Source organism: Nerophis ophidion, linkage group LG22 (assembly GCF_033978795.1).
Source record: "Nerophis ophidion isolate RoL-2023_Sa linkage group LG22, RoL_Noph_v1.0, whole genome shotgun sequence".
In the NCBI taxonomy this organism is placed as follows: Eukaryota; Metazoa; Chordata; class Actinopteri; order Syngnathiformes; family Syngnathidae; genus Nerophis; species Nerophis ophidion.
The window spans coordinates 5,940,931-5,967,482 of NC_084632.1; the positions used below are offsets into that span (position 1 = coordinate 5,940,931).

Below are 26,552 nucleotides of genomic sequence, written 5' to 3' on the forward strand. Positions count from 1 at the left end.
ATTAATTTACAAGGAAGAACAACCTTATAATTGTTGGAAATTAAGGTTGTAATTACTACAATAAAGTAGAAATGATACTAGAATTTTTTGGGGGGAGGATTTTAGGCAAAAAGTCATAATTACCAGAATAAAAGAAAAATATTAAAAGTAGAAAAAATGTGGTTAATTTAAGTCATAATTACCAGCATACATTAAACTTATTAAAATAAACTTTGTTTTTTAAATGTCAGGTTAGTATGGAAGAATAAAGTAGGGTTACAATAATATAAAGAAAAATACAAGGATAAAACTTATGATTATAGTAAAAAAAAAAAATACCAGAATAAATTCTGAATTTAGGGCTAATATTGTTGAATATGCTTCAAGCACACCTGTGAAGTGAAAACCACTCTTGAAGCTCATCTAGAGAATGCCAAGAGTGTGCAAATCAGTCATCAGAGCAAAGGGTGGCTATTTTGAAGGAACTAAAATATAAAACATATTTCAGAAAATGGTCTAATTTTAGGGGGAATAAAGTTATAATTACTGGATTAATTTAAAAACATTACAAGGGAAAAAAAGCTTATAATTGTTGTAAATCAAAGTTGTGATTACTACAATAAAGTAGAAATTATACTAGTAAAATAGACTTTTTCAGTGTTTTAAGCAAAATATTATTTTAGACAAATAAGGTCAGAATTTCTTGAATAAGGTATATGTTAGTAGAAAATGGTCTGATTTTAGGGGAATTATGTTATAATTATTGGATTAATTTACAAGAACAACCTTATAATTGTTGGAAATTAAGGTTGTAATTACTACAATAAAGTAGAATTTGTACTAGAATTTTTTTTTAGGATTTTAGGCAAATAGTCATAATTACCAGAATAAAAGAGAAATATTACAAGTAGAAAAAATTTGGTTAATTTAAGTCATAATTGCCAGCATAAATTAAACTTATTACAATAAACTTTTTTTTCTGAATGTCAGGCTAGTATGGAAGAATAAACGAGGGTTACAATAATATAAAGAAAAATAAAAGGATACAACTTATGATATTAGTAAAAAAAAATTAAAAAATACCAGAATAAATTCTGAATTTAGAGCTAATATTGTTGAAAACGTAACTTTTTTTATTTGACTTTTATACTCCTATAATATTGTACAAATATTGATTAATTTAAAAACATTTCAAGGGAAAACAACATTATAATTGTTGTGAAGTAGAGTTGTAACTAATACAATAAAGTAGAAATTATACTAGTAAAATAGACTTTTTCAGTGTTTTAAGCAAAATATTATTTTAGGCAAATAAGGTCAGAATTTCTTGAATAAGGTATATGTTAGTAGAAAAATGGTCTGATTTTAGGGGAATTAAGTAATAATTATTGGATTATTTTACAAGAACAACCTTATAATTGTTGGAAATTAAGGTTGTGATTACTACAATCAAGTAGACATTAAACTAGTAAAATAGTCTTTTTTCAGTGTTTTAAGCAAAATATTATTTCAGGCAAATATGGTCATAATTTCTTGAATTATGACCATATTGTCTGATTTTAGAGGAATTATGTCATAACTAGTGGATTAATTTACAACGAAGAACAACCTCATATTTGTTAGAAATTAAGGTTGTAATTACTACAATAAAGTAGAAATTATACTAGAATTTTTTTTTAGGATTTTAGGCAAATAGTCATAATTACCAGAATAAAAGAGAAATATTACAAGTAGAGAAAATGTGGTTAATTTAAGTCATAATTGCTAGCATAAATTAAACTTATTACAATAAAGTTTTTTTCTGAATGTTGGGCTAGTATGGAAGAATAAAGGAGGGTTACAATAATATAGAAAAATAAAAGGATACAACTTGTGATTTTAGAAAAAAAATTTTTTACCAATATTGAATACGTAACTTTTTTATTTGACTTTTATACTTCTAAAATATTGTACACATATTACTAGAGAAAAATGCTTCAAGCACACCTGTGAAGTAAAAACAACTCTTGAAGCTCATCTAGAGAATGCCAAGAGTGTGCAAAGCAGTAATCAGAGCAAAGGTTGGCTATTTTGAAGAAACTAGAATAAAACATGTCAGAAAATGGTCAAATTTTAGGGAAATAAAGTCATAATTGCTGGATTAACTTAAAAACATTACAAGGGAAAACAACTTTATAATTGTTGTAAATTAGAGTTGTAACTACTACAATAAAGTAGACATTATACTAGTAAAATATACTTTTTTCAGTGTTTTAAGCGAAATATTATTTCAGGCAAATATGGTCATAATTTCTTGAATTATGACCATATTGTCTGATTTTAGAGGAATTAAGTCATAACTAGTGGATTAATTTACAAGGAAGAAAAACCTCATATTTGTTGGAAATTAAGGTTGTAACTACTACAATAAAGTAGACACTATACTAGTAAAATATACTTTTTTCAGTGTTTTAAGCAAAATATTATTTCAGGCAAATATGGTCATAATTTCTTGAATTATGACCATATTGTCTGATTTTAGAGGAATTACGTCATAACTAGTGGATTAATTTACAAGGAAGAACAACCTCATAATTGTTGGAAATTAAGGTTGTAATTACTACAATAAAGTAGAAACTGTACTATATATTTTTTTAGGATTTTAGGCAAATAGTCATAATTACCAGAATAAAAGAGAAATATTACATGTAGAAAAAATGTGGTTAACCTGAGTCATAATTGCTAGCATAAATTAAACTTATTACAATAACGTTTTTTTCTGAATGTCAGACTAGTATGGAAGAATAAAGGAGTTACAATAATGTAGAAAAATAAAAATTTACCAATATTGAATACGTAACTTTTTTATTTGACTTTTATACTTCTGGAATATTGTACAAATATTACTAGAGAAAAATGCTTCAAGCACACCTGTGAAGTTTAGGTGACTACCTCTTGAAGCTCATGGAGAGAATGCCAAGAGTGTGCAAAGCAGTAATCAGAGCAAAGGGTGGCTATTTTGAAGGAACTAAAATAGAAAACATGTTTTCAGTTATTTCACCTTTTTTTGTGAAGTACATAACTCCACATGTGTTCATTCATAGTTTTGATGTGACTATCTACAATGTAAATAGTCATGAAAATAAAGAAAATGATAAGGTGTGTCCAAACTTTTGACCTGTACTGTACGTCCGTAGCTATAATCTCCAAACGGTAAATGTTTTTTTCCTTTAAATCAATAATCACACGTTTCAAATCCACTGTATCGGTGCATGAAGGCAAAATCCAACATTATTATTTGGTCAAATATCTTCGGAGCTAATTGGTTGTGTTTGTTCTTGCAGCTGGCGGTTTTTCTTCTACCTGGTGGCCTTCACAGCCGGGCTCGGATCTTTGCTGGACGTAAGTCCCATTACTTCCTCGATCAACAACTACCTCACTATTTAATTAGACTGACCGTACGTCCTCTTTTCCCCGGACATGTCCTCTTTTGAGGGGCTGTCCGGGCGGGGTTTCTTAAATGCCTCAAATGTACGTCATTTTGAGTCAGGGTTGCGTTTGTTTTCAATGTATGTTCAGGGTTAAGAAGGGGTTGAAAACTAAACTAATTGTGAAGGTGTGCGGAGGGGCAGAGACAGACAGAGCGAGGTAGTGGATTGATTACTAATCAAGGCATACTTGGTCAACAGCCATACAGGTCACACCGAGGGTGGCCGTATAAACAACTTTAACACTGTGACAAATATGTGTGAACCCTCACCAAACAAGAATGACAAACACATTTCGGGAGAACATCCGCACCGTAACACAACATAAACACAACAGGACAAATACCCAGAACCCCTTGCACCCCGAACTCTTCCGGGACGCTACAATATACACCCCCCACTACCCTCTACCCTCTACCCCCCAAACCCCGCCCACCTCAACCTCCTCAATATTTGGCATCATCATTTGTTAATTCCACGACTGTATATATTGGTATCGGTTGATATCAGAATCGGTAATTAAGAATTGGACAATATCCGATATCGGCAAAAAAGCCATTTTCGGACATCTCTAATAATAATAATGAATTAAATTTGTTACACACTTTACATTTGTTAAATTGTGTTACAAATAAAAAAAATAAAAAATAGAAAATTAGAATATTGTGGAGAGGCGGAGCCGACGGTCCGACGGCGGGGCAGGGCACTTTGGAACCCTGCCCAAGATGGCGGCGAGGAGGCGGAGAATGCGGCTGAGCGGAGAGGCGCGTGGCTCGCACACCGGCTCACAATTAACTCATCTCCTCACGCTGTATAAAAGGGGAGAAGGAGGAGAGATCGGGGCAGAAGGAGTTGGAGAGCTAGTCATGTGACGTTTGTTTGCTATTGGAGTTTTGCCCTGGCAGACAACAAAGCTCTCAAAGAATAAACACCACTGCAAACTATGAGAATGAATAATAAACATAGTCGTTTCCCATTTATTTGTTTGTACGTGTGTTTGTTTGTTGTGAAGACTCACCTTTGTGTCTGCTCACCTTCCAGACTCCCTGGCTGTGGGACTGCACAGCGTGCTGGCACGGCTTTCCCAGGCAGGTGAGAACCTAAGATCGTCCATTTCTGTGAACAAGAACGGGATCGACCCCACAGCAGATTTCAATTTCACATTTTCCAAGTTCCAGGAATTTCTGTTGAATATACTAGACAACTTGTCTTTTAGTAGTAAGTAAACAAACACAGACTCCCAATTAGTTCTATACAGTAACATATTGTGTCATTTATACACCTATTATTTTGTCAACATTATGAGGGACAAACTGTAAAAATGGACTATTAATCCACTCGTTCATTTACTGTTAATATCTGCTTATTTTCTGTTAACATGTTCTATCTACACTTCTGTTAAAATGTAATAATCACTTATTCTTCTCTTCTTTGATGCTTTACATTAGTTTTGGATGATACCACACATTTAGGTATCGATCCGATACCAAGTAGTTACACTATCGTACAAGAAAATATAACACCTAATAAACCAATAATAATATGGTTAAGAAATACTGATGTAAAGGGTAGGTGTCGCGCTGTTTTCTGTTTCAACATGTTCAATCGACACTTCTGTTAAAATGTAATAATCACTTATTCTTCTCTTCGTTGATGCTTTACATTAGTTTTGGATGATACCACACATTTAGGTATCGATCCGATACCAAGTAGTTACACTATCGTACAAGAAAATATAACACCTAATAAACAATACTAATATGGTTAAGAAATACTGATGTAAAGGGTAGGTTTCGCGCTGTTTTCTCTTTCAACATGTTCAATCTACACTTCAGTTAAAATGTAATAATCACTATTCTTTTCTTCTTTGATACTTTACATTAGTTTGGGATGATACCACACATTTAGGTATCGATCCGATACCAAGTAGTTACACTATCGTACAAGAAAATATAACACCTAATAAACAATAATAATATGGTTAAGAAATACTGATGTAAAGGGTAGGTGTCGCGCTGTTTTCTCTTTCAACATGTTCAATCTACACTTCAGTTAAAAAGTAATAATCACTTATTCTTTTCTTCTTTGATACTTTACATTAGTTTTGGATGATACCACACATTTAGGTATCGATCCGATACCAAGTAGTTACACTATTGTACAAGAAAATAGAACACCTAATAAACCAATAATAATATGGTTAAGAAATACTGATGTAAAGGGTAGGTGTCGCGCTGTTTTCTGTTTCAACATGTTCAATCTACACTTCAGTTAAAATGTAATAATCACTTATTCTTTTCTTCTTTGATACTTTACATTAGTTTTGGATGATACCACACATTTAGGTATCGATCCGATACCAAGTAGTTACACTATCGTACAAGGAAATATAACACCTAATAAACCAATAATAATATGGTTAAGAAATACTGATGTAAAGGGTAGGTGTCGCGCTGTTTTCTCTTTCAACATGTTCAATCTACACTTCTGTTAAAATGTAATAATCACTTATTCTTCTCTTCTTTGATGCTTTACATTAGTTTTGGATGATACCACACATTTAGGTATCGATCCGATACCAAGTAGTTACACTATTGTACAAGAAAATAGAACACCTAATAAACCAATAATAATATGGTTAAGAAATACTGATGTAAAGGGTAGGTGTCGCGCTGTTTTCTGTTTCAACATGTTCAATCTACACTTCAGTTAAAATGTAATAATCACTTATTCTTTTCTTCTTTGATACTTTACATTAGTTTTGGATGATACCACACATTTAGGTATCGATCCGATACCAAGTAGTTACACTATCGTACAAGAAAATATAACACCTAATAAACAATAATAATATGGTTAAGAAATACTGATGTAAAGGGTAGGTGTCACGCTGTTTTCTGTTTCAACACGTTCAATCTACACTTCAGTTAAAAAGTAATAATCACTTATTCTTTTCTTCTTTGATACTTTACATTAGTTTTGGATGATACCACACATTTAGGTATCGATCCGATACCAAGTAGTTGCAGTATCATACATTGGTCACATTCAAAGTCCTCATGTGTCCAGGGACGTACTATGTCCTGAGTTTATAAACATAATATGGCGGTATAGCTCGGTTGGTAGAGTGGCCGTGCCAGCAACTTGAGGGTTCCGGGTTCGATCCCTGCTTCCGCCATCCTAATCACTGTCGTGTCCTTGGGCAAGACATTCTACCCACCTGCTCCCAGTGCCACCCACACTCCTTCAAATGTAACTTATATCAATCAATGTTTACTTATATAGCCCTAAATCACTAGTGTCTCAAAGGGCTGCATAAACCACAACACAAATCACTACGACATCCTATATTGGGTTTCACTATGTAAAAGCCCTTTGAGTCACTAGAGAAAACCGCTATATAAATATAGTTCAATTCAATTCAATATACATTTAAAAAAAAAGATTTTGTGACTATAAAAGATATCGATGTAATCATTGTAGTATTAACTAGATACGCCATTGTACCTGGTATCATTACAGTGGATGTAAAGCGTAGACCCTTGGCATGTGTTTACATTGAGGAGCGCCAGCTTTTGTTAGCGGTTGTATCCTCCTACGGTGTGTAGTAGAGCATGTTTAGCTATTCCTTGTCCTCCAGTGATAATGATACTTGTACAAAACTCACTTTATTCGTCGCCATAGAGGCGAGGACTAGCGATCACCTTTATCTTTACTTTTTTAAGCTAAAATGCGCCCTTTCTCCCTTTTCTGTCTACACACTGTGTCTGCGTGTGAGTACTCAGTGACTGTGCACTGCCGAACATGCTCATCAGCTCGTAAAAACAGGCAATGTCACGAACTGTTGTTTTTTCAAAGAGAGTATAGTACCGATTTTTGGTTCATTAGTGCTTTACTAGTATACCGTCCAACTCTGAGTCTGATAGAGGAAAGTTGGGCGACTATCTTGAATCAACACATCTCGGGACAATGACAGGAAGTCCATCAAGGCAGAAAAAGGAAAAGCTGCAACAATAAGAGCAGGAGCCGATACAGGAAGCGGTGTTCAATGTTGTCAGTTTAAGTTCTTGAACCCTGCAGGAATGTGGACGTGCAGGCGTGTTTAACTGACATCCACGCGGCGGTTATTAGCTTTCCGTGCTGGCTGGCGAGCAACAAGAACTGACTGATTCCTTATGGCAATCTGACATCGATATCGGGTACTTCTTTTATCCGTACCTCCGTTTTCCGTGTCGGCGATATTGTTAAAAAATAATAATAACAATAACTAAATGAGTCAATTCCTGAAGGAATTGCGTGTGAATTCTCCAACGATGAAGTGAAATGCTGACAGATTGTAGTATGACTATAAGAATGGTTTGGATTTCCAGGAAAAACGGAATTTGGTGTGGAACTTGGGAAAGTGTTGGTTGGATGAGTGGAATGTGTTGAAGGTAGAATGGTTTGAATCGGTCGAAAAATGCGCAAATTGTGGAAGTTTAATCCATCCATCCATCCATCCATCTTCTTCCGCTTATCCGAGGTCGGGTCGCGGGGGCAACAGCCTAAGCAGGGAAACCCAGACTTCCTTCTCCCCAGCCACTTCGTCTAGCGCTTCCCGGGGGATCCCGAGGCGTTCCCAGGCCAGCCGGGAGACATAGTCTTCCCAATGTGTCCTGGGTCTTCCCCGTGGCCTCCTACCGGTTGGACACCTCCCTAGGGAGGCGTTCGGGTGGCATCCTGACCAGATGCCCGAACCACCTCATCTGGCTCCTCTCCATGTGGAGGAGCAGCGGTTTTACTTTGAGTTCCTCCCGGATGGCAGAGCTTCTCACCCTATCTCTAAGGGAGAGACCCAAACTCATTTCGGCCACTTGTACCCGTGATCTTATCCTTTCGGTCATGACCCAAAGCTCATGACCATAGGTGAGGATGGGAACGTAGATCGACCGGTAAATTGAGAGCTTTGCCTTCCGGCTCAGCTCCTTCTTCACCACAACGGATCGGTACAACGTCCGCATTACTGAAGACGCCGCACCGATCCGCCTGTCGATCTCACGATCCACTCTTCCCTCACTCGTGAACAAGACTCCTAGGTACTTGAACTCCTCCACTTGGGGCAGGGTCTCCTCCCCAACCCGGAGATGGCATTCCACCCTTTTCCGGGCGAGAACCATGGACTCGGACTTGGAGGTGCTGATTCTCATTCCGGTCGCTTCACACTCGGCTGCGAACCGATCCAGTGAGAGCTGAAGATCCCGGTCAGATGAAGCCATCAGGACTACATCATCTGCAAAAATCAGAGACCTAATCCTGCGGCCACCAAACCGGATCCCCTCAACGCCTTGACTGTGCCTAGAAATTCTGTCCATAAAAGTTATGAACAGAACCGGTGACAAAGGACAGCCTTGGCGGAGTCCAACCCTCACTGGAAATGTGTCCGACTTACTGCCGGCAATGCGGACCAAGCTCTGACACTGATTGTACAGGAAGTGGACCGCCACAATCAGACAGTCCGATACCCCATACTCTCTGAGCACTCCCCACACGGTCGAAGGCCTTCTCCAAGTCCACAAAGCACATGTAGACTGGTTGGGCAAACTCCCATGCACCCTCAAGAACCCTGCCGAGAGTATAGAGCTGGTCCACAGTTCCACGACCAGGACAAAAACCACACTGTTCCTCCTGAATCCGAAGTTCGACTATCCGACGTAGCCTCCTCTCCAGTACACCTGAATAAACCTTACCGGGAAGGCTGAGGAGTGTGATCCCACGATAGTTGGAACACACCCTCCGGTCCCCCTTCTTAAAGAGTCCCCACTCCGAAATTCATTTGGAGTGGGGAAAATGTCCCTGAAAACTGGGAATTCCTTGAAAACTGGGAATTTTTTAAAAATTGTTGAAAAAGAGGACATCTTTTTAAACAGGCTGGAGTTGGAACGGTTTGAATCGGATGAAAAATGTGGGAGTTGTGGAATGTTGAAAAATGTCCCATTCTTTTCAATGGGAATTTCATGGAAATTTTGAGAAAAGCGGGAATTTTGGGGGAAAATGTTAGAAAGGATATTAAGGAATTCCTGGAAGTTCGTGAAAAGCGGGAATATTTTCAGTTCAAAAAACAACTTTCGTTTTTTTGTCCTAATTAAGAGGAATGTGAAAAATGTGGGAATTATGGAACATTGAAAAATGTCCCATTCCTTTCAACGGTTATTTCATGAAAATTTGGGAATTTCATGGAAATTTGGAAATTTCAAGCAAAACGGGATTTTTTGGGAAAATGTGGAAAGACTTGAATTGTTTGTGTTGGAATTTGTCAAATCGGTCGAGAATTGCTGAAGTAGTCACATTTTTAATTGAGAAATGGTAGTAATGAATTCCTGGAATTTCGGGGAAACCGGGAATTTTTTCAGTTCAAAAAACAACTTTAGTTTTTTTGTCCTGATTAAGAGGAATGATTTGACGGTGGAACGGTTGAAGTGGGTTGAAAAAATGTGGGAGTTGTGGAACTTTGAAAAATTTCTCAATCTTTTCAATGGGAATTTCATGGAAATTTGGGAATTTCAAGAAAAGCTGGAACTTTTGTGAAAATGTGAAAAGACTTGAATTGTTGATGTTGGAATTTGTCTAATCGGTGGAGAATTGCTGAAGAAGTCACATTTTTAATTGAGAAATGGTACTAACAAATTCCTGGAATTTCGGGAAAAACAGGAATTTTTTTTAGTTCTAAAAACTAATTTAGTTTTTTTGTACTGATTAAGAGGAATGATTTGACGGTGGGACGGTTGAAGTGGGTTAAAAAATGTGGGAGTTGTGGAACTTTGAAAAATGGCCCATTCTTTTCTATGGGAATTTTCATGGAAATTTGGGAATTTCGAGAAAAGCAGAAATTGTTTGGAAAATGTTAAAAGACTTGAATTGTTGGTGTTGGAATTTATCAAATCGGTCCAGAATTGCTGAAGTAGTCACATTTTTAATTGAGAAATGGTAGTAACGAATTCCTGGAATTTCGGGGAAACCGGGAATTTTTTCAATTCAAAAAACAACTTTAGTTTTTTTGTCCTGATTAAGAGGAATGATTTGACGGTGGAACGGTTGAAGTGGGTTGAAAAAATGTGGGAGTTGTGGAACTTTGAAAAATGTCTCATTCTTTTCAATGGGAATTTCATGGAAATTTAGGAATTTCAATAAAAGCTGGAACTTTTGGGAAAATGTGAAAAGACTTGAATTGTTGATGTTGGAATTTTTCAAATCGGTCGAGAATTGCTGAAGTAGTCACATTTTTAATTGAGAAATGGTACTAACAAATTCTAGGAATTTCGGGAAAAAACTGAATTTTTTCAGTTCTAAAAATTAATTTTGTTTTTTTGTCCTGATTAAGAGGAATTATTTGACGGTGGAACAGTTGAAGTGGGTTGAAAAATGTGGGAGTTGTGGAACTTTGAGAAATGTCCCATTCTTTTCAATGGGAATTTCGTGGACATTTGGGAATTTCGAGGAAAGCGGGAATTTTTGGGAAAACGGGGAAAGACTTCAATGGTTGGTGTTGGAATTTTTCAAAATCGGTCCAAAAATTGCTGAAGAAGTCACATTTGTTATTGAGAAATGGTACTAACGAAAAAAATCATATTTTTCCTGAATTCCAGGAATGTTTTCAAATCAAAAAACATTTTTGTTTTTTATCCTGATTAAGAGGAATGATTTGACGGTGGAACGGTTGAAAAATGTGCAAAACCGTAGTTTTTGGCAGGTATGGCAAAGAGACGGATCAAGATTTTAACACATTGTAGGTCAGAAAAATCTAAGTAAAACTGAAATTGGTCTATGTCACCGAAATTTGGGAATCTCTTGGAAATTTGGGAATTTTCGAGAAAAGCGGGAATTGTGGGAACATTTCAAAAGACTTGAATGGTCGGTGTTGGAATTTTTAAAATCGGTGGAGAATTGCTGAAGTAGTAACATTTTTTTATTGACAAATGGTATTAACGAATTACTGGAGTTTTGGGAAAACTGGGAATTTTTCTCGCTCAAAAAGCAACTTTGTTTTTGGTCCTGATTAAGAGGAATGATTTGACGGTGGAACGGCTGAAGTGGGTTGAAAAAATGTGGGAGTTGTGGAACTTTGAAAAATTTCTCATTCTTTTCAATGGGAATTTCATGGAAATTTGGAAATTTCAAGAAAAGCTGGAACTTTTGGGAAAATGTGAAAAGACTTGAATTGTTGATGTTGGAATTTTTCAAATCGGTCGAGAATTGCTGAAGAAGTCACATTTTTAATTGAGAAATGGTACTAACGAATTCCTGGAATTTCGGGAAAAACGGGAATGCTTTTTAGTTCTAAAAACTAATTTATTTTTTTGTCCTGATTAAGAGGAATGATTTGACGGTGGAACAGTTGAAGTGGGTTGAAAAATGTGGGAGTTGTGGAACTTTGAGAAATGTCCCATTCTTTTCAATGGGAATTTCGTGGAAATTTGGGAATTTCGAGGAAAGCGGGAATTTTTTGGAAAACGGGGAAAGACTTCAATGGTTGGTGTTGGAATTTTTCAAATCGGTCCAAAAATTGCTGAAGTAGTAACATTTGTTATTGAGAAATGGTACTAACGAAAAAATTCCTGGTTTTCCCGAATTCCAGGAATTTTTTCAAATCAAAAAACATCTTTGTTTTTTTGTCCTGATTAAGAGGAATTATTTGACGGTGGAACGGTTGAAAAATGTGCAAAACCGTAGTTTTTGGCAGGTATGGCAAAGAGACGGATCAAGATTTTAACACATTTTAGGTCAGAAAAAACTAAGTAAAACTGAAAATGGTCTATGTCACCGAAATTTGGGAATCTCTTGGAAATTTGGGAATTTTCGAGAAAAGCGGGAATTGTGGGAACATTTCAAAAGACTTGAATTGCTGGTGTTGGAATTTGTCAAATCGGTGGAGAATTGCTGAAGTAGTCACATTTTTGATTGAGAAATGGTAGTAACGAATTCCTGGAATTTCGGGGAAATCAGGAATTTTTTTAGTTCAAAAAACAACTTTAGTTTTTTTGTCCTGATTAAAAGGAATGATTTGACGGTGGAACGGTTGAAGTGGGTTGAAAAATGTGGGAGTTGTGGAACTTTGAAACATTTCTCATTCTTTTCAATGGGAATTTCATGGAAATTTGGGAATTTCAAGAAAAGCTGGAACTTTTGGGAAAATGTGAAAAGACTTGAATTGTTGATGTTGGAATTTTTCAAATCGGTCGAGAATTGCTGAAGTAGTCACATTTTTAATTGAGAAATGGTACTAACGAATTCCTGGAATTTCGGGAAAAACAGGAATTTTTTCAGTTCTAAAAACTAAATTTGTTTTTTGTACTGATTGGGAGGAATGATTTGACGGTGGAACAGTTGAAGTGGGTTGAAAAATGTGGGAGTTGTGGAACTTTGAAAAATGGCCCATTCTTTTCAATGGGAATTTCATGGAAATTTGGGAATTTCGAGAAAAGCAGAAATTGTTTGGAAAATGTTAAAAGACTTGAATTGTTGGTGTTGGAATTTGTCAAATCGGTCGAGAATTGTTGAAGTAGTAAAATTTGTTTTTGAAAAATGGTATTAACGAATTCCTGGTAATTCGGTAAAACCGGGAATTTTTTCAGCTCAAAAAACAACTTTGTTTATTTGTCCTGATTAAGAGGAATGATTTGACGGTGGAACGGTTGAAGTGGGTTGAAAAATGTGGAGTTGTGGAACTTTGAAAAATGGCGCATTCTTTTCAATGAGTATTTCGTGGAAATTTGTGAATTTCATGGGAATTTCGAGGAAAGCGGAAATTTTGGGGAAAATATGAAAAGACTTCAATGGTTGATGTTGGAATTTTTCAAATCGGTCGAGAAATGTTGAAGAAGTCACATTTGTTATTGAGAAACGGTATTATCAAGAAATTTCCCGGTTTTCCCGAAATTGCAGGAATTTTTTCAATTCAAATAAGAACTTTATTTTTTTGTCCTTATTAAGAGGAATGATTTGACAGTGAAACGGTTGAAAAATGTGGGAAACCGTGGTTGTTGGCAGGTATGGCAAAGAGACGGATCAAGATTTTAACACATTGTAGGTCAGAAAAAACGAAGTAAAACTAATAATAGTCTATAGTCTTTCGTTGGATTTTCCGACTAGAGACGGATAAATCACATTCCTGTACATATTACATTTACTGCAAATAAAATATCAGCTCCAATTATCTGTTATCGGCCTTCTTGACCACTATGAACCCGTATCAGCCCTGAAAAAAAACATATTGTAAGAATAGTTTGAATGTTCAAGAGTTTAAATTTCCAGGAAAAACGGAATTTGGTTTGGAACTTGGGAAAGTGTTAGTTGGTTGAGTGGAATGTGTTGAAGGTGGAATGGTTTGAATCGGTCGAAAAAATGTGTGAATTGTGGAAGTTTCAATAATGGACAATTATTTTTGACTAAGGAAAATGTCCCTGAAAACTGTGAATTCCTGGAAATCCGGGAATTGTTGAAGGAGAGAGCACATCATTTTAAACAGGCTGAATATTTTGGAGTTGGACCGGTTTGAGTCGGATGAAAAATGTGGGAGTTGTGGAACTTTGAAAAATGGCCCATTCTTTTCAATGGGAATTTCGTGAAAATTTGTGAATTTCATGGAAATTTGGGAATTTCGAGGAAAGCGGAAATTTGGGGGAAAATGTGAAAAGACTTCAATGGTTGATGTTGGAATTTTTCAAATCGGTTGAGAAATGTTGAAGAAGTCACATTTGTTATTGAGAAATGTTATTAACAAGAAATTTCCCGGTTTTCCCGAAATTGCAGGAATTTTTTTCAGTTCAAATAACAACTTTATTTTTTTGTCCTTATTAAGAGGAATGATTTGACGGTGAAACGGTTGAAAAATGTGGAAAACCGTGGTTGTTGGCAGGTATGGCAAAGAGACGGATCAAGATTTTAACACATTGTAGGTCAGAAAAAACTAAGTAAAACTGAAAATAGTCTATAGTCTTTGGTTGGATTTTCCGACTAGAGACGGAAAAATCACATTCTGTACAAATAACATTTACTGCAAATAAAATATCAGCTCCAACTATCTGTTATCGGCCTTCTTGACCACTAAGAACCCGTATCGGCCCTGAAAAAAAACATATTGTAAGAATAGTTTGAATGTTGAAGAGTTTAAATTTCCAGGAAAAACGGAATTTGGTTTGGAACTTGGGAAAGTGTTAGTTGGATGAGTGGAATGTGTTGAAGGTGGAATGGTTTGAATCGGTCGAAAAAATGTGTGAATTGTGGAAGTTTCAATAATGGACAATTCCTTTTGACTGGGGAAAATGTCCCTGAAAACTGGTAAATTCCTGGAAATCCGGGAATTGTTGAAGGAGAGAGCACATCATTTTAAACAGGCGGAATATTTTGGAGTTGGAACGGTTTGAATGGGATGAAAAATGTGGGAGTTGTGGAACTTTGAAAAGTGCCTCATTTTTTTCAATGGGAATTTCATAGAATTTTCGAGAAAAGCGGGAATTTTTGGGGGAAAATGTTAAAAGTCTTAAATGGTTGGTGTTAGAATTTTTCAAATCGATCGATAAATGTTGAAGTAGTAACATTTTTAATTTAGAAATGATATTAAGGAATTTTGGGAAAACCGGGAATTTTTCAGTTCAAAAACAACTACATTTTTCGTCCTGATTAAGAGGAATGATTAGACGGTGGAACAGAGATTTTAACACATTTTAGGTCGGAAATAACAAAACGAGGTACAACTGAAAATATTGTTTCCTATTTTAACAGAGATAAAAAAAGACATATTTTCCGACTATAGACGGAAAAACCACATTCCTGTACAAATAACATTTACTGCAAATAAAATATCGGCTATAAATATCTGTTTTCGGCCTTCTTGACCACTAAGAACCCGTATCGGCCCTAAAAAAAATCCATATTGGTGGATGAATGATGACATCTGCTTTATTTACGTTTGAGCTCCACAGACTGTTTTATTGCACTGACATGTAATTACCTTTTTTCCAGCATGTCAGCGACGTCCACTCCTGGTATTACATCCTGGAACTGGGCTTCTACCTCTCCCTGCTCCTCTGCGTCTCTGTGGACGTGAAGAGAAAAGTAAGTTGGAGGTCACAACCACAAAACCTCAGCGTAGTTTCCTTTGAGGGGTTAAAAAGCACTCAACTGCTGGCGGATTATTGGAGGTTATGTCACAAATGTTTGTATTTCTTAAGCCTGACAGCACGTAACTCCATTGTGTTTTTTTCGTACAAGCTTGAAATATCACGTGAAAATCAGTCTTGTTTGATACGGCGAGCCATTGTAGACTTTTGGAGCCCGCTAATCAGTTCTCAAACCATGCCTTGCAGGATTTTAAGGAGCAGGTCATCCATCACATCGCCACCATCTTTCTCATCGGCTTCTCCTACTGCGGCAACTACGTGAGGGTCGGCACGCTGGTGATGCTGGTGCACGACTCCTCGGACTTCCTGCTGGAGGTAGCACTCGTGCACTGGGTGGAAAGCCTTTTTAAAACTAGAAGAGGCCGTTCCTGAAGGAATAGCGTGTGAATGCTGAAGTTGAACTGAAATGCTGACAGATTGTAGTATGAAGGTAAGAATAGTTTGAATGGTTTAAATTTCCAGGAAAACCGGAATTTGGTTTGGAACTTGGGAAAGGGTTAGTTTGAATGTCCAGGATGAGTAGAATGTGTTGATGGTGGAATGGTTTCACAGATAAATTTTAGTGCAGAAAACATATGTGTGAATGTTTTGGAGCATTCACACAATAATAATAATAATAATGAATAGATTAATTTTGGTGTAAAAAAAACATGTGTGAATGTTTTGGAGCATTCACACAATAATAATAATAATAATGAATAGATTAATTTTGGTGTAAAAAAAACATGTGTTAATGTTTGGAGCATTTACTCAATAATAATAATAAATAGATACATTTTGGTGTAGAAAACATATGTGTGGGTTTTTGGAGCATTCACACAATAATAATAATAATAAATAGATACATTTTGGTGTAGAAAACATATGTGTTAATGTTTGGAGCATTCACACAATAATAATAATAAATAGATCAATTTTGGTGTGGAAAACATATGTGTGGGTTTTTTGAGCCTTCACACAATAATAATAAATAGATACATTTTGGTGTAGAAAACGTGTGAATGTTTTGGAGCATTCACACAATAATAATAATAATAAATAGATACATTTTGGTGTAGAAAACATGTGTTAATGTTTGGAGCATTCACACAATAATAATAATAAAAAGATTACCGGTAATTTTGGTGTATAAAACATATGTGTGTATGTTTTGAAGCATTCACACAATAATAAAAATAATAAATAGATACATTTTTGTGTAGAAAACATATGTTTTAAGGTTTGGAGCATTCACACAATAATAATAAATAGATTAATTTTGGTGTAGAAAACATATGTGTGGGTTTTTGGAGCCTTCACACAATAATAATAAATAGATTATTTTTGGTGTAGAAAACGTGTGTGAATGTTTTGAAGCATTCACACAATAATAAAAATAATAAATAGATACATTTTTGTGTAGAAAACATATGTTTTAAGGTTTGGAGCGTTCACACAATAATAATAAATAGATTGATTTTGGTGTAGAAAACATATGTGTGGGTTTTTGGAGCCTTCACACAATAATAATAAATAGATTATTTTTGGTGTAGAAAACGTGTGTGAATGTTTCGGAGCATTCACACAATAATAATAATAAATAGATACATTTTGGTGTAGAAAACACATGTGTTAATGTTTGGAGCATTTACACAATAATAATAATAAATGGATTACCAGTAATTTTGGTGTATAAAACATATGTGTGTATGTTTTGAAGCATTCGCACAATAATAATAATAGTAATACATAGATTCATTTTGGTGTAGAAACGTGTGAATGTTTGGAGCATTCACACAATAATAATAATAATAATAAATAGGTGAATTTGAGTGTATGTAACATATGTGTGAATGTTTTGGAGCATTCACACAATAATAATGTATTATTTTCCATAGGCCATACATTGTTCACTTTCAGGAAAACAGCGCCCTCTGGTGTTGTGGATGATAGTTGCACATGAAGAAGTGCTATGACAGGTTGAAAACCGTACAAAAGAGCCATTGCCCACATGATCTAAAATGGCTCTTTGTAGACATTTGAGTTGTAGGTTGATTAGGTGCAGTTTTCCCAGACTAATAAGGATGTTCTTTCCCTTACTTGAAGTCGGCCAAGATGTTTCACTACGCCGACTGGACGCGGACGTGTGACTCGCTGTTTGTCGTCTTCGCTCTGGTTTTCCTGGTCACACGGCTGGTGGTGTTTCCTTTCAGGTAGGGACCTTCCTCCAGCACAAGTATTGGGACACCCGGTCATTGCACCTGCAGGGGGGGGGGAGTGGAAGCAGACATGGGTTACGAGTAATGAGTTATCTAATTAATTACTTTTGTGTCGTCGTTACTGAAACGTTGGATGTCCAGTTGCAGGCTGTGTGTCAATAAGACGGTGTCAGAAGCACAGCAAGTTCAAAGCAGGAAAGCAACACACTAAGATGAACTTCAGATCAAATAGAAGGAGGCAACATCACACAGCAAACAACACACACAATAAGGAAGTACACGCACACACTACTACTAGGCAGGAATAATGAACAACAAAGCAATGATTGAAGTGACAAGTATAATTGACTGTATTTATGTTATTCACATGTGATTAATGCTGTATAATAGACTGTATTTATATTATTCACATGTGAATAATGCTGTATAATAGACTGCATTTATATTATTCACATTTGAAAAATGCTGTATAGTAAACTGTATTTATGTTATTCACATGTGAATAATGCTGTATAGTAGACTATTTGCTATCCACATGTGAATAATGCCGTATAATAGACTGTATTTATATCATTCACATGTGAATAATGCTGTATAGTAGACTGTATCTATATTATTCACATATGAATAATGCTGTATAATAGACGATATTTATGTTATTCACATGTGAATAATGCTATACAATAGACTGTATTTATATTATTCACATGTGAATAATGCTGTATAGTAGACTTTGTTATTCACATGTGAATAATCCTATACAATAGACTGTATTTAAATTATTCACATGTGAATAATGCTGTATAATAGACTGTATTTATATCATTCACATGTGAATAATGCTGTATAATAGACTGTATCTATATTATTCACATGTGAATAATGCTGTATAATAGACGATATTTATGTTATTCACATGTGAATAATGCTATATAATAGACGGTATTTATGTTATTCACATGTGAATAATGCTATACAATAGACTGTATTTATATTATTCACATGTGAATAATGCTGTATAATAGACTGTATTTATATAATTCACATGTTAATAATGCTGTATAGTAGACTGTATTTATATCATTCACATGTGAATAATGCTGTATAATAGACTGTATTTATAATATTCACATGTGAATAATGCTGTATAGACTGTATTTATGTTATTCACATGTGAATAATGCTGTATAATAGACTGTATCTATATTATTCACATGTGAATAATGCTGTATAGTAGACTGTATTTATATTATTCACATGTGAATACCGCTGTATAGTAGACTGTATTTATATTATTCACATGTGAATAATGCTATACAATAGACTGTATTTATATTATTCAAATATGAATAATGCTGTATAATAGACTGTATTTATATCATTCACATGTGAATAATGCTGCATAATAGACTGTATTTATGTTATTCACAGGTGAATAATGCTGTATAAAAGACTGTATTTATGTTATTCACATGTGAATAATTCTGTATAATAGACTGTATTTATATTATTCAAATGTGAATAATGCTGTATAATAAACTGTATTTATATCATTCACATGTGAATAATGCTGTATAATAGACTGTTATTCACATGAGAATAATGCTGTATAATAGACAGTTATTCACATGTGAATAATGCTGTATAATAGACAGTATTTATGTTATTCACATGTGAGTAATGCTGTATAAACAGCAACAATACCAAGTGTAGTGTCAGCATACGGTCGATGCTACAGTGGCCATACCGATATTCTTTATTTGAGGTTTTTGTTGTTTAAAAACTTAGGACACAGGGGGGACTTTAATGGCAAAAACAGAGGATTTAAATCAGAGCAAATAGTATAAAATTATATTATAGTGATTATACCTGGGATCGAAACTTGAATGATCTTGAAAATCTTAAGTATTATTATCATCATTGTAACCTGTCTATTGTATATTTATTGTTATTGTAGATTTGAGGCCATATCGCCCGTCCTCAGTGCAGATATTAATATTATATGCCTTTGTCCCGGGGTTTTTATGTTTTTTCCAGACTCATCCACACAACAATGATCACCTTTGTGGATTTCTTCCACCCCTTCTTGGGTTATTACATCTTCAACATCCTGCTGTTAGTGCTGCAAGCGCTGCACATCTTCTGGGCCTACCTCATCCTGCGCATGGTCTACAAGTTCGCCTTCAAGGGAAAGGTGAGACACACGTGGGGAAACGTCATCAAAAAGCATGTTTTTTTTATTGTTTTATTAGTAATGTTGAATATATTGGTCGTCACATGACCAAAATTCAATGGTCAAATCAACGTCAGAACTAGAGCTGCAGCTATTGAATGTTTTAGTAATCGAGTATTCTATCGAATTAATCGATTAAATCATATTTTTGCTTGATTCAGGTTTAATTATACATGTTAAAATGTGCCCTCAATTATCGCGTTTGTCCTAATTGTCTTTTATTTCCTAAACGCCTGTTTTCATATTTGAAGGCTGACACTCACAGCTGAAATGTGGCTGTGGTTGATTGTGCCAATTTGTGTGTGCTAATAAAAACAGCTGCGCTCACAGCCCTATGTGCTGTGTGGTGTGACCGCATAAACAAAGTTCTTGTCTCTCACGCGTTTTTGATGATGATTATTATTATTAAGTGCCCGTTAAATGGTGGTTTCTCCACACAAATCTGCCCAGCTGTTTTCAACCTACCAATAATACATAAACAATACATAACAATTTACATATATGGAAGGCTAGTTGAACATGACAGCTCAGATAGTGTTGTTAGTTTTCAACACGTTTTGGCGGCATTTGATGACTTTGCAAGAGTGAGAGAACACATCCTGGTTATCATAAGGAATAACACTTATTTTACAACAGAACTTTTGCGTTTACATTTGATAATAGATGACTTACTTCAGAATTCAGATTTCGGATCCGAACAGCCACAGGAGGGGGCTGTATCAGGACCCGAAGTCTCCAAGATAAGGCGGACGAGCAGAGAAGGGGCAAACCCAACACCGCTCCAAGCACATTTTGTTTTAACTGTTTATCAACTAGTGCTGGGCTGCTGCATAATGTGACCCATCGCCTTAAAAGCAGCTTCAGGTATGTATTCAGGGACTGCCCACATAAACGCCGGACGTCCCTCAAATCGATGCTACAGCATCGAGCTTGTGCTGTTGTGGTATGGCAGCTCCACTTTGCAATGTTTGCATACTACTGCGTTTCCCTGCCATTGTGAGTTATGTCGGCGAAAAATGTTTCCAAACTCTATCATATTTAAGAGAGCGGTGTTGTGCAGTGCAGGGGGGCGTACGAACTGTGACGTAAACACGCTGTGCTGTACCTAAACAGTCCGTGCGAAATGTGAGCTTTGACTACTGTTCACCAAACGAGGCAAAATGCCGTAAAAACAAAAAAAAACTATCCCCAAGTGCATGTTTTTGGAGGTGGGAGAAAGCCGGAGTGAACCCACGCAGTCACGGGGAGAACATGCAAACTCCACACAGAAAGATCCCGAGCCCGGGATTGAACTCAGAACTATTCAGGACCTTCGTATTGTGAGGCACATGGTAAATGGTTGAATGGGTTGTACTTGTATAGCGCTTTTCTACCTTTTTTTAAGGAACTCAAAAGCGCTTTGACATTATTTCCACATTCACCCATTCACACACACACATTCTCACACTGGTGGCGGGAGCTGCCATTCACGGCGCTAACCAGGACCCATCAGGAGCAAGGGCAAAGTGTCTTGCTAAAGGACACGACGTACATGACTAGGATGGTAGAAGGTGGGGATTGAACCAGTAACCCTCAGACTCTCCCAACTTCGCCACATGCACTAACCCCTGTTCCACCGTTAATAAACAGTTAAAACAAAATGTGCTTGGAGCGGTGTCAGGTTTGCCCCTTGTCTGCTCGTCCGCCTTATCTTCTTGGAGATTTCGGGTCCTGATACGGCCCCTCTCATGGGATTAAGTACCGAGCCATGACCGAACGTTTCAATAACGAGCCGTTTGCCCGACAGGTGGAGCGCGACGAGCGCAGCGACGAGGAGAGCGAGGCTGACGAGGACGAGCAGCCCGAGGACGACGGGGGCGGCGGGGAGCGGAGGAAAGGCGCCATCAAGCCCGGGCCGGCGTCGCTGGCCAACAACTGTGTGCTCAACAATCTGACCAACCAGAGGAGTCTGAACAGCAGGCTCCCTAAAGCCAGATAGAGCCAACCCCTGGCACACTTGTCCAAGGTCAACCCGGTCCATCGATGATTTCAGACCACCATCCTGCTCTTCTTTGGTAGACAAGCACAAACGATTGTAGATCCGCACGTGCGATACATCGCCCCCAATTTTATATTTATGTTGTTTATTGTCAGTGTTTTATACCTTTTTTTTTTAACTGGGCTTTTAAGTTTAGTGGCCACATGCGTGGACAGCACCTTTTAGCTCTTATTTTCCAAAATGGTGTACACTACTGAATTGGGGTCTTATGGCCACTTATGTGGACACTTATACTGCCATCTGGTGGTGTCAGAAGAGTATAACATACAATGGAATTTGGAGGGGGTAAAAAGCGTAAAGATAATAATTAGCATGTCACTTAAACATGAAGTACACGTTTGTGTACTTATGGACTAAGTACATCATATCAAAAGATGATTATTAGTTTTTATGCTAATTAGGGTCAAAGAAGCCCAAATAGCCAAGAGAAATAAAAAAAAACATGTAAACAAACAGCGTGGGCCTTAAGAGCATACTTGCCAACCCTCCCGATTTTTCCGGGAGACTTCTGAATATTAGTGGCCCTCCCGAAAATCTCCCGGGGCAACCTTTCTCCCAAATTTCTCCCGGTTTTCACCCGAACAACAATATTAAGGGCGTCATGGCACTGCCTTTAGCGTCCTCTACAACCTGTCGTCGCGCCCGCTATTTCACCATACAAACAGTGTGCCGGCCTAGTCACGTTATATGCGTAAGTGACTGTAAGGCATACTTGGTCAACAGCCATACAGGTCACACTGAAGGTGGCCGTTTAAACAACTTTAGCACTGTTACAGATATGCGCCACACTGTGAACCCACACCAAACAAGAATGACAAAAACATTTCGGTACAACATCCACACCGTAACACAACATAAACACAACAGAAGAAATATTTAGAACCCCTTCCAGTCCTAAATCTTCCGGGCTACAATATACAACATGCGCTTGGAGCGGTGTCAGGTTTGCCCCTTCTCTGATTCTTATCTTCTTGGGAGACTTTGGGTCCTGATAGAGCTGAAAAACAGACCGCTGTACAAGTTCACTCTGCCCCAAGACTTTGAAAATATGTTATTAGAGCCCTCTAGTCATGAAATAACACCCTCTAGTTACCTTTACCATGTGTTATTGCAAAATAGTAATGCTGGCCGAGAATGAGCCAATCAGTGGCCACGATGCTGAACAGATCGCTCTGATTGGTTCGGTCTAATACTGTTGATATTTGTAGGGCTGCGTCAATTAATGGATTAGAAGAAAAAAAAAGCTTCAATTTATATTCTGTTGCTTCCATACATCGTTTGATGAGTGTAACTAATAAAAATATATAAAATGTAGGAGTGTTAGGAACTTTAAATATGCGGACAGAGTTTCCGCGGGGCCGTCGCGGTGAAGCACGCACGCCGACTAACGTCGAGCTTTTGTTTTTATTAACGCGCACATGTCAAAAGTGCAATATCAACATTGGGGATGTGCATTTATTAGGAAAACATAAATACATGTTTATTAGGGTCCGCAGGCCCATGGCAAAGGACCCCACAGGACCCCACACCCTATTGAAACTGCTGTGTTTTATTATTATTCCGCACCTACGCGCTGTAATTTGACCCCCTTAACATGCTTCAAAACTCACCAAATTTGACACACACGTCGGTATAGCAAACCTTCCCAACATATTAAGCAACCAATCCCCCAAAATGAAAATTGCGCTCTAGCGCCCCCTAGGAAAAAAATTACAGACAAAACTGCATGTAACTTCTGTTAGGAACTCCTATGTAGGTCTGACTTAGACCCAATTTTCATACACTCACTTCTTTCAGCAAAAATATACAGGAAGTTGGCAAAAACCCCTTCAAAATAAAATGTTCGCAAAAAAATGCAATTTTTGCCTCTTTGCGCTGTAATTTGACCCCTTTAAAATGCTTCAAAAGTCACCAAACTTGGCGCACACATTCGGACTGGCAAATATTGCGATCTAATGAAAAAAACAAACCCCAAAACTCAAAATTGCGCTCTAGCGCTATTTTTGAATAAAACACTGAAAAAACTGCTCCTAGGAAGAAAACAGAGACAAAATTGCTTGTAACTTCCGATAAGAATGTCGGAGAGACATGAAACGAAAACCTCTATGTAGGTCTCGCTTAGACCTGCATTTCCTAGATTGACAACCCCCAACAAAAATCAACAGGAAGTTTGCAATCCCCCCTTCAAAACAAAAGTTTTGTAAAACCGGTCACCTTTCTTCAAACATTATCTCCTCTGAGTGCGTTTGTTGTTTTGGCTTCAAACTTGCACAGGAGAGAGATTGAACCCTTTTGATTAAAAGTATAGAACAGAGTTTTGATAAGTTCTCAGGTTTTGATTTTACGCGCCTTCAAAGAACCCCTGTGCAAAGTCTCCTAAAAAATGTCATTTTTGCCTCTTTGAGCTGTTATTTGACACCCTTAAAATGCTTCTAAACCCACCAAACTTGACACACACATCAGGTCTGGCAAAAATTGCGATCTGATGAAAAAACCTAACCTCAAAACTGCGCTCTACCGCCCCCCCTAGGAATACAACACGGACAAACTGCTCATAGGAAGAAAACACAGACAAAACTGCTTGTAACTTCCGGTAGGAATGTCAGAGAGACATGAAACAAAAAACACTATGTAGGTCTCACTTAGACCTACATTTTAATAGTTAACATACTTTAGCAAAAATCAACAGGAAGTTTGATATTTTCACTTCAATACAACAACTGCATTACTTTCACAATGCATTAGATTCTCAAAATAGTGGCTCGAAGGCGTCTTCTAACGCTTATCCGGCCGTGGGTCTCGGGGGCAGCAGCCAAAGGCGGACCCGACCAACACTGCTTGCAGCTTTAATTTCAATTGTTTTCCCTGAAATATGCACTGAGGAAATAAAGTGGGTTTTTATCCGATGACTCAAATAATCGAACGATCTCGTCGAAAAATGACTCGATTAGTAAAATAACCGATAGCCGCAGCCATTGATAGTTTTAATACATCTAGGCAATTTTACGCTTGAAAATGATGCATTTAGGCCAAAAATGTTGTAGAGTATGGTTTAAAAAAAACATTTGAAAAATCCTCAGAATTGGTGAAGCCGCAATATTACAAGTGGTTTGAAACTTTTATTAGTAGATTGCACAGTACAGTACATATTCCGTAAAATTGACCACTAAATGGTAACACCCCAATAAGTTTTGCAACTTCCACGTTAATCAATTCATGGTAATAGTGTGGCGAGCCAATTACACTCAAGTTTATTTTTAAATATTTTAACTCAACTTGAAATAATATAAGACTAAAATTGAGAGATTTGTTTGTATTTTAATTCAAAAAGTAATAAAACTGTTGTGTTTTACTGTGTTCCTGCCTTTTCCTTGTCTGCACCTGTGTTTTTTAGTGATTCGTCCTCGACGAGGGGCAGACCTTGTGGCGCACCCGCTTGCAATTAGCTCACCAGTATTTAGGCTTATCACTCACAGCTTGACCTTGCCGGTTAATGTTTCCTGAACCCCGCATGTACATGTGCTTCGCCTCATCAGTCTTGGTACGTTTCCTCTTCTTAGTCCAGTTAATCTTAACCTCGTTGTGTTTGTTTCCTAGCCTCCTTGATTTAAAGACGACTTTTGCTGTGCTTAGTACGCCCTGGCTTTTTTCCCCGCCGACCACAGAGGAACCTTTTTTGTTAGTATTCATTGTGTGCACTTCTGCCCCATTGAGTTTTGTTACCCCTTTTTGGACTTATTAAATGTTTTCCCTTTTTGTATTCAACCTTGCCTCCCGTTTCACACCCTTGAACATTTCCTAACATATTAACCGGCAAGGTCAAGCTGTGAGTGACGAGCCTAAATACTGGTGAGCTAATTGCAAGCAGGTGCGCCACAAGGTCCGCCCCTCGCCGAGGACGAATCACAAAAAAAACACAGGTGCAGACAAGGAGAAGGCAGGAACACACTAAAAACACAACAAAAACAATATAAAAATATACATATTCTAGTGTTTTTCAACCTTTTTATGAGCTAAGGCACTTTTTTTTGCGTTGAAAAAATGCAAAGGCACACCACCAGCATACATCATTAAAAAACGAAACTCAGTTGGCGATAAAAAGTTGTCGTCGCAATTGTTGGATACGACTTTTTACCTTTTAAATTCCTTTCTCTTCTTTCCTGACAAATCAATGTTCGATTATTTTTTTTTTTTTAATTGTAAAGAATAATAAATATATTTTAATTTAATTCTTCATTTTAGCTTCTGTTTTTTCGACGAAGAATATTTGTGAAATATTTCTTCAAACTTATGATTAAAATTCAAAAACAATATTCTGGTAAATCTACAAAATCTGTAGAATCAAATTTTAATCTTATTTCAAAGTATTTTGAATTTCTTTTAAAATTTTTGTTCTGGAAAATTTAGAAGAAATAATGATTTGTCTTTGTTAGAAATACAGCTTGGTCCAATTTGTTATATATTCTAACAAAGTGCAGATTG

General features: G+C 36.8%; 1 protein-coding gene across 1 annotated transcript in view; it reads left to right on the forward strand.

Annotated features, from left to right (window-relative positions):
• The window catches only part of LOC133540484 (ceramide synthase 2-like), a 77,998-nt gene extending 54,646 nt beyond the window's left edge, over positions 1-23,352 (forward strand). Inside the window, exons 5-11 of the mRNA XM_061883116.1 lie at positions 3,303-3,360; positions 4,488-4,538; positions 15,444-15,536; positions 15,788-15,916; positions 17,687-17,793; positions 19,837-19,993; positions 21,819-23,352. Coding sequence (XP_061739100.1) covers positions 3,303-3,360; positions 4,488-4,538; positions 15,444-15,536; positions 15,788-15,916; positions 17,687-17,793; positions 19,837-19,993; positions 21,819-22,010 — 787 coding nt within the window. The 3' untranslated portion in view covers positions 22,011-23,352. The remainder of the gene's footprint in view (positions 1-3,302; positions 3,361-4,487; positions 4,539-15,443; positions 15,537-15,787; positions 15,917-17,686; positions 17,794-19,836; positions 19,994-21,818) is intronic.
• Positions 23,353-26,552: the final 3,200 nt, after the last annotated feature.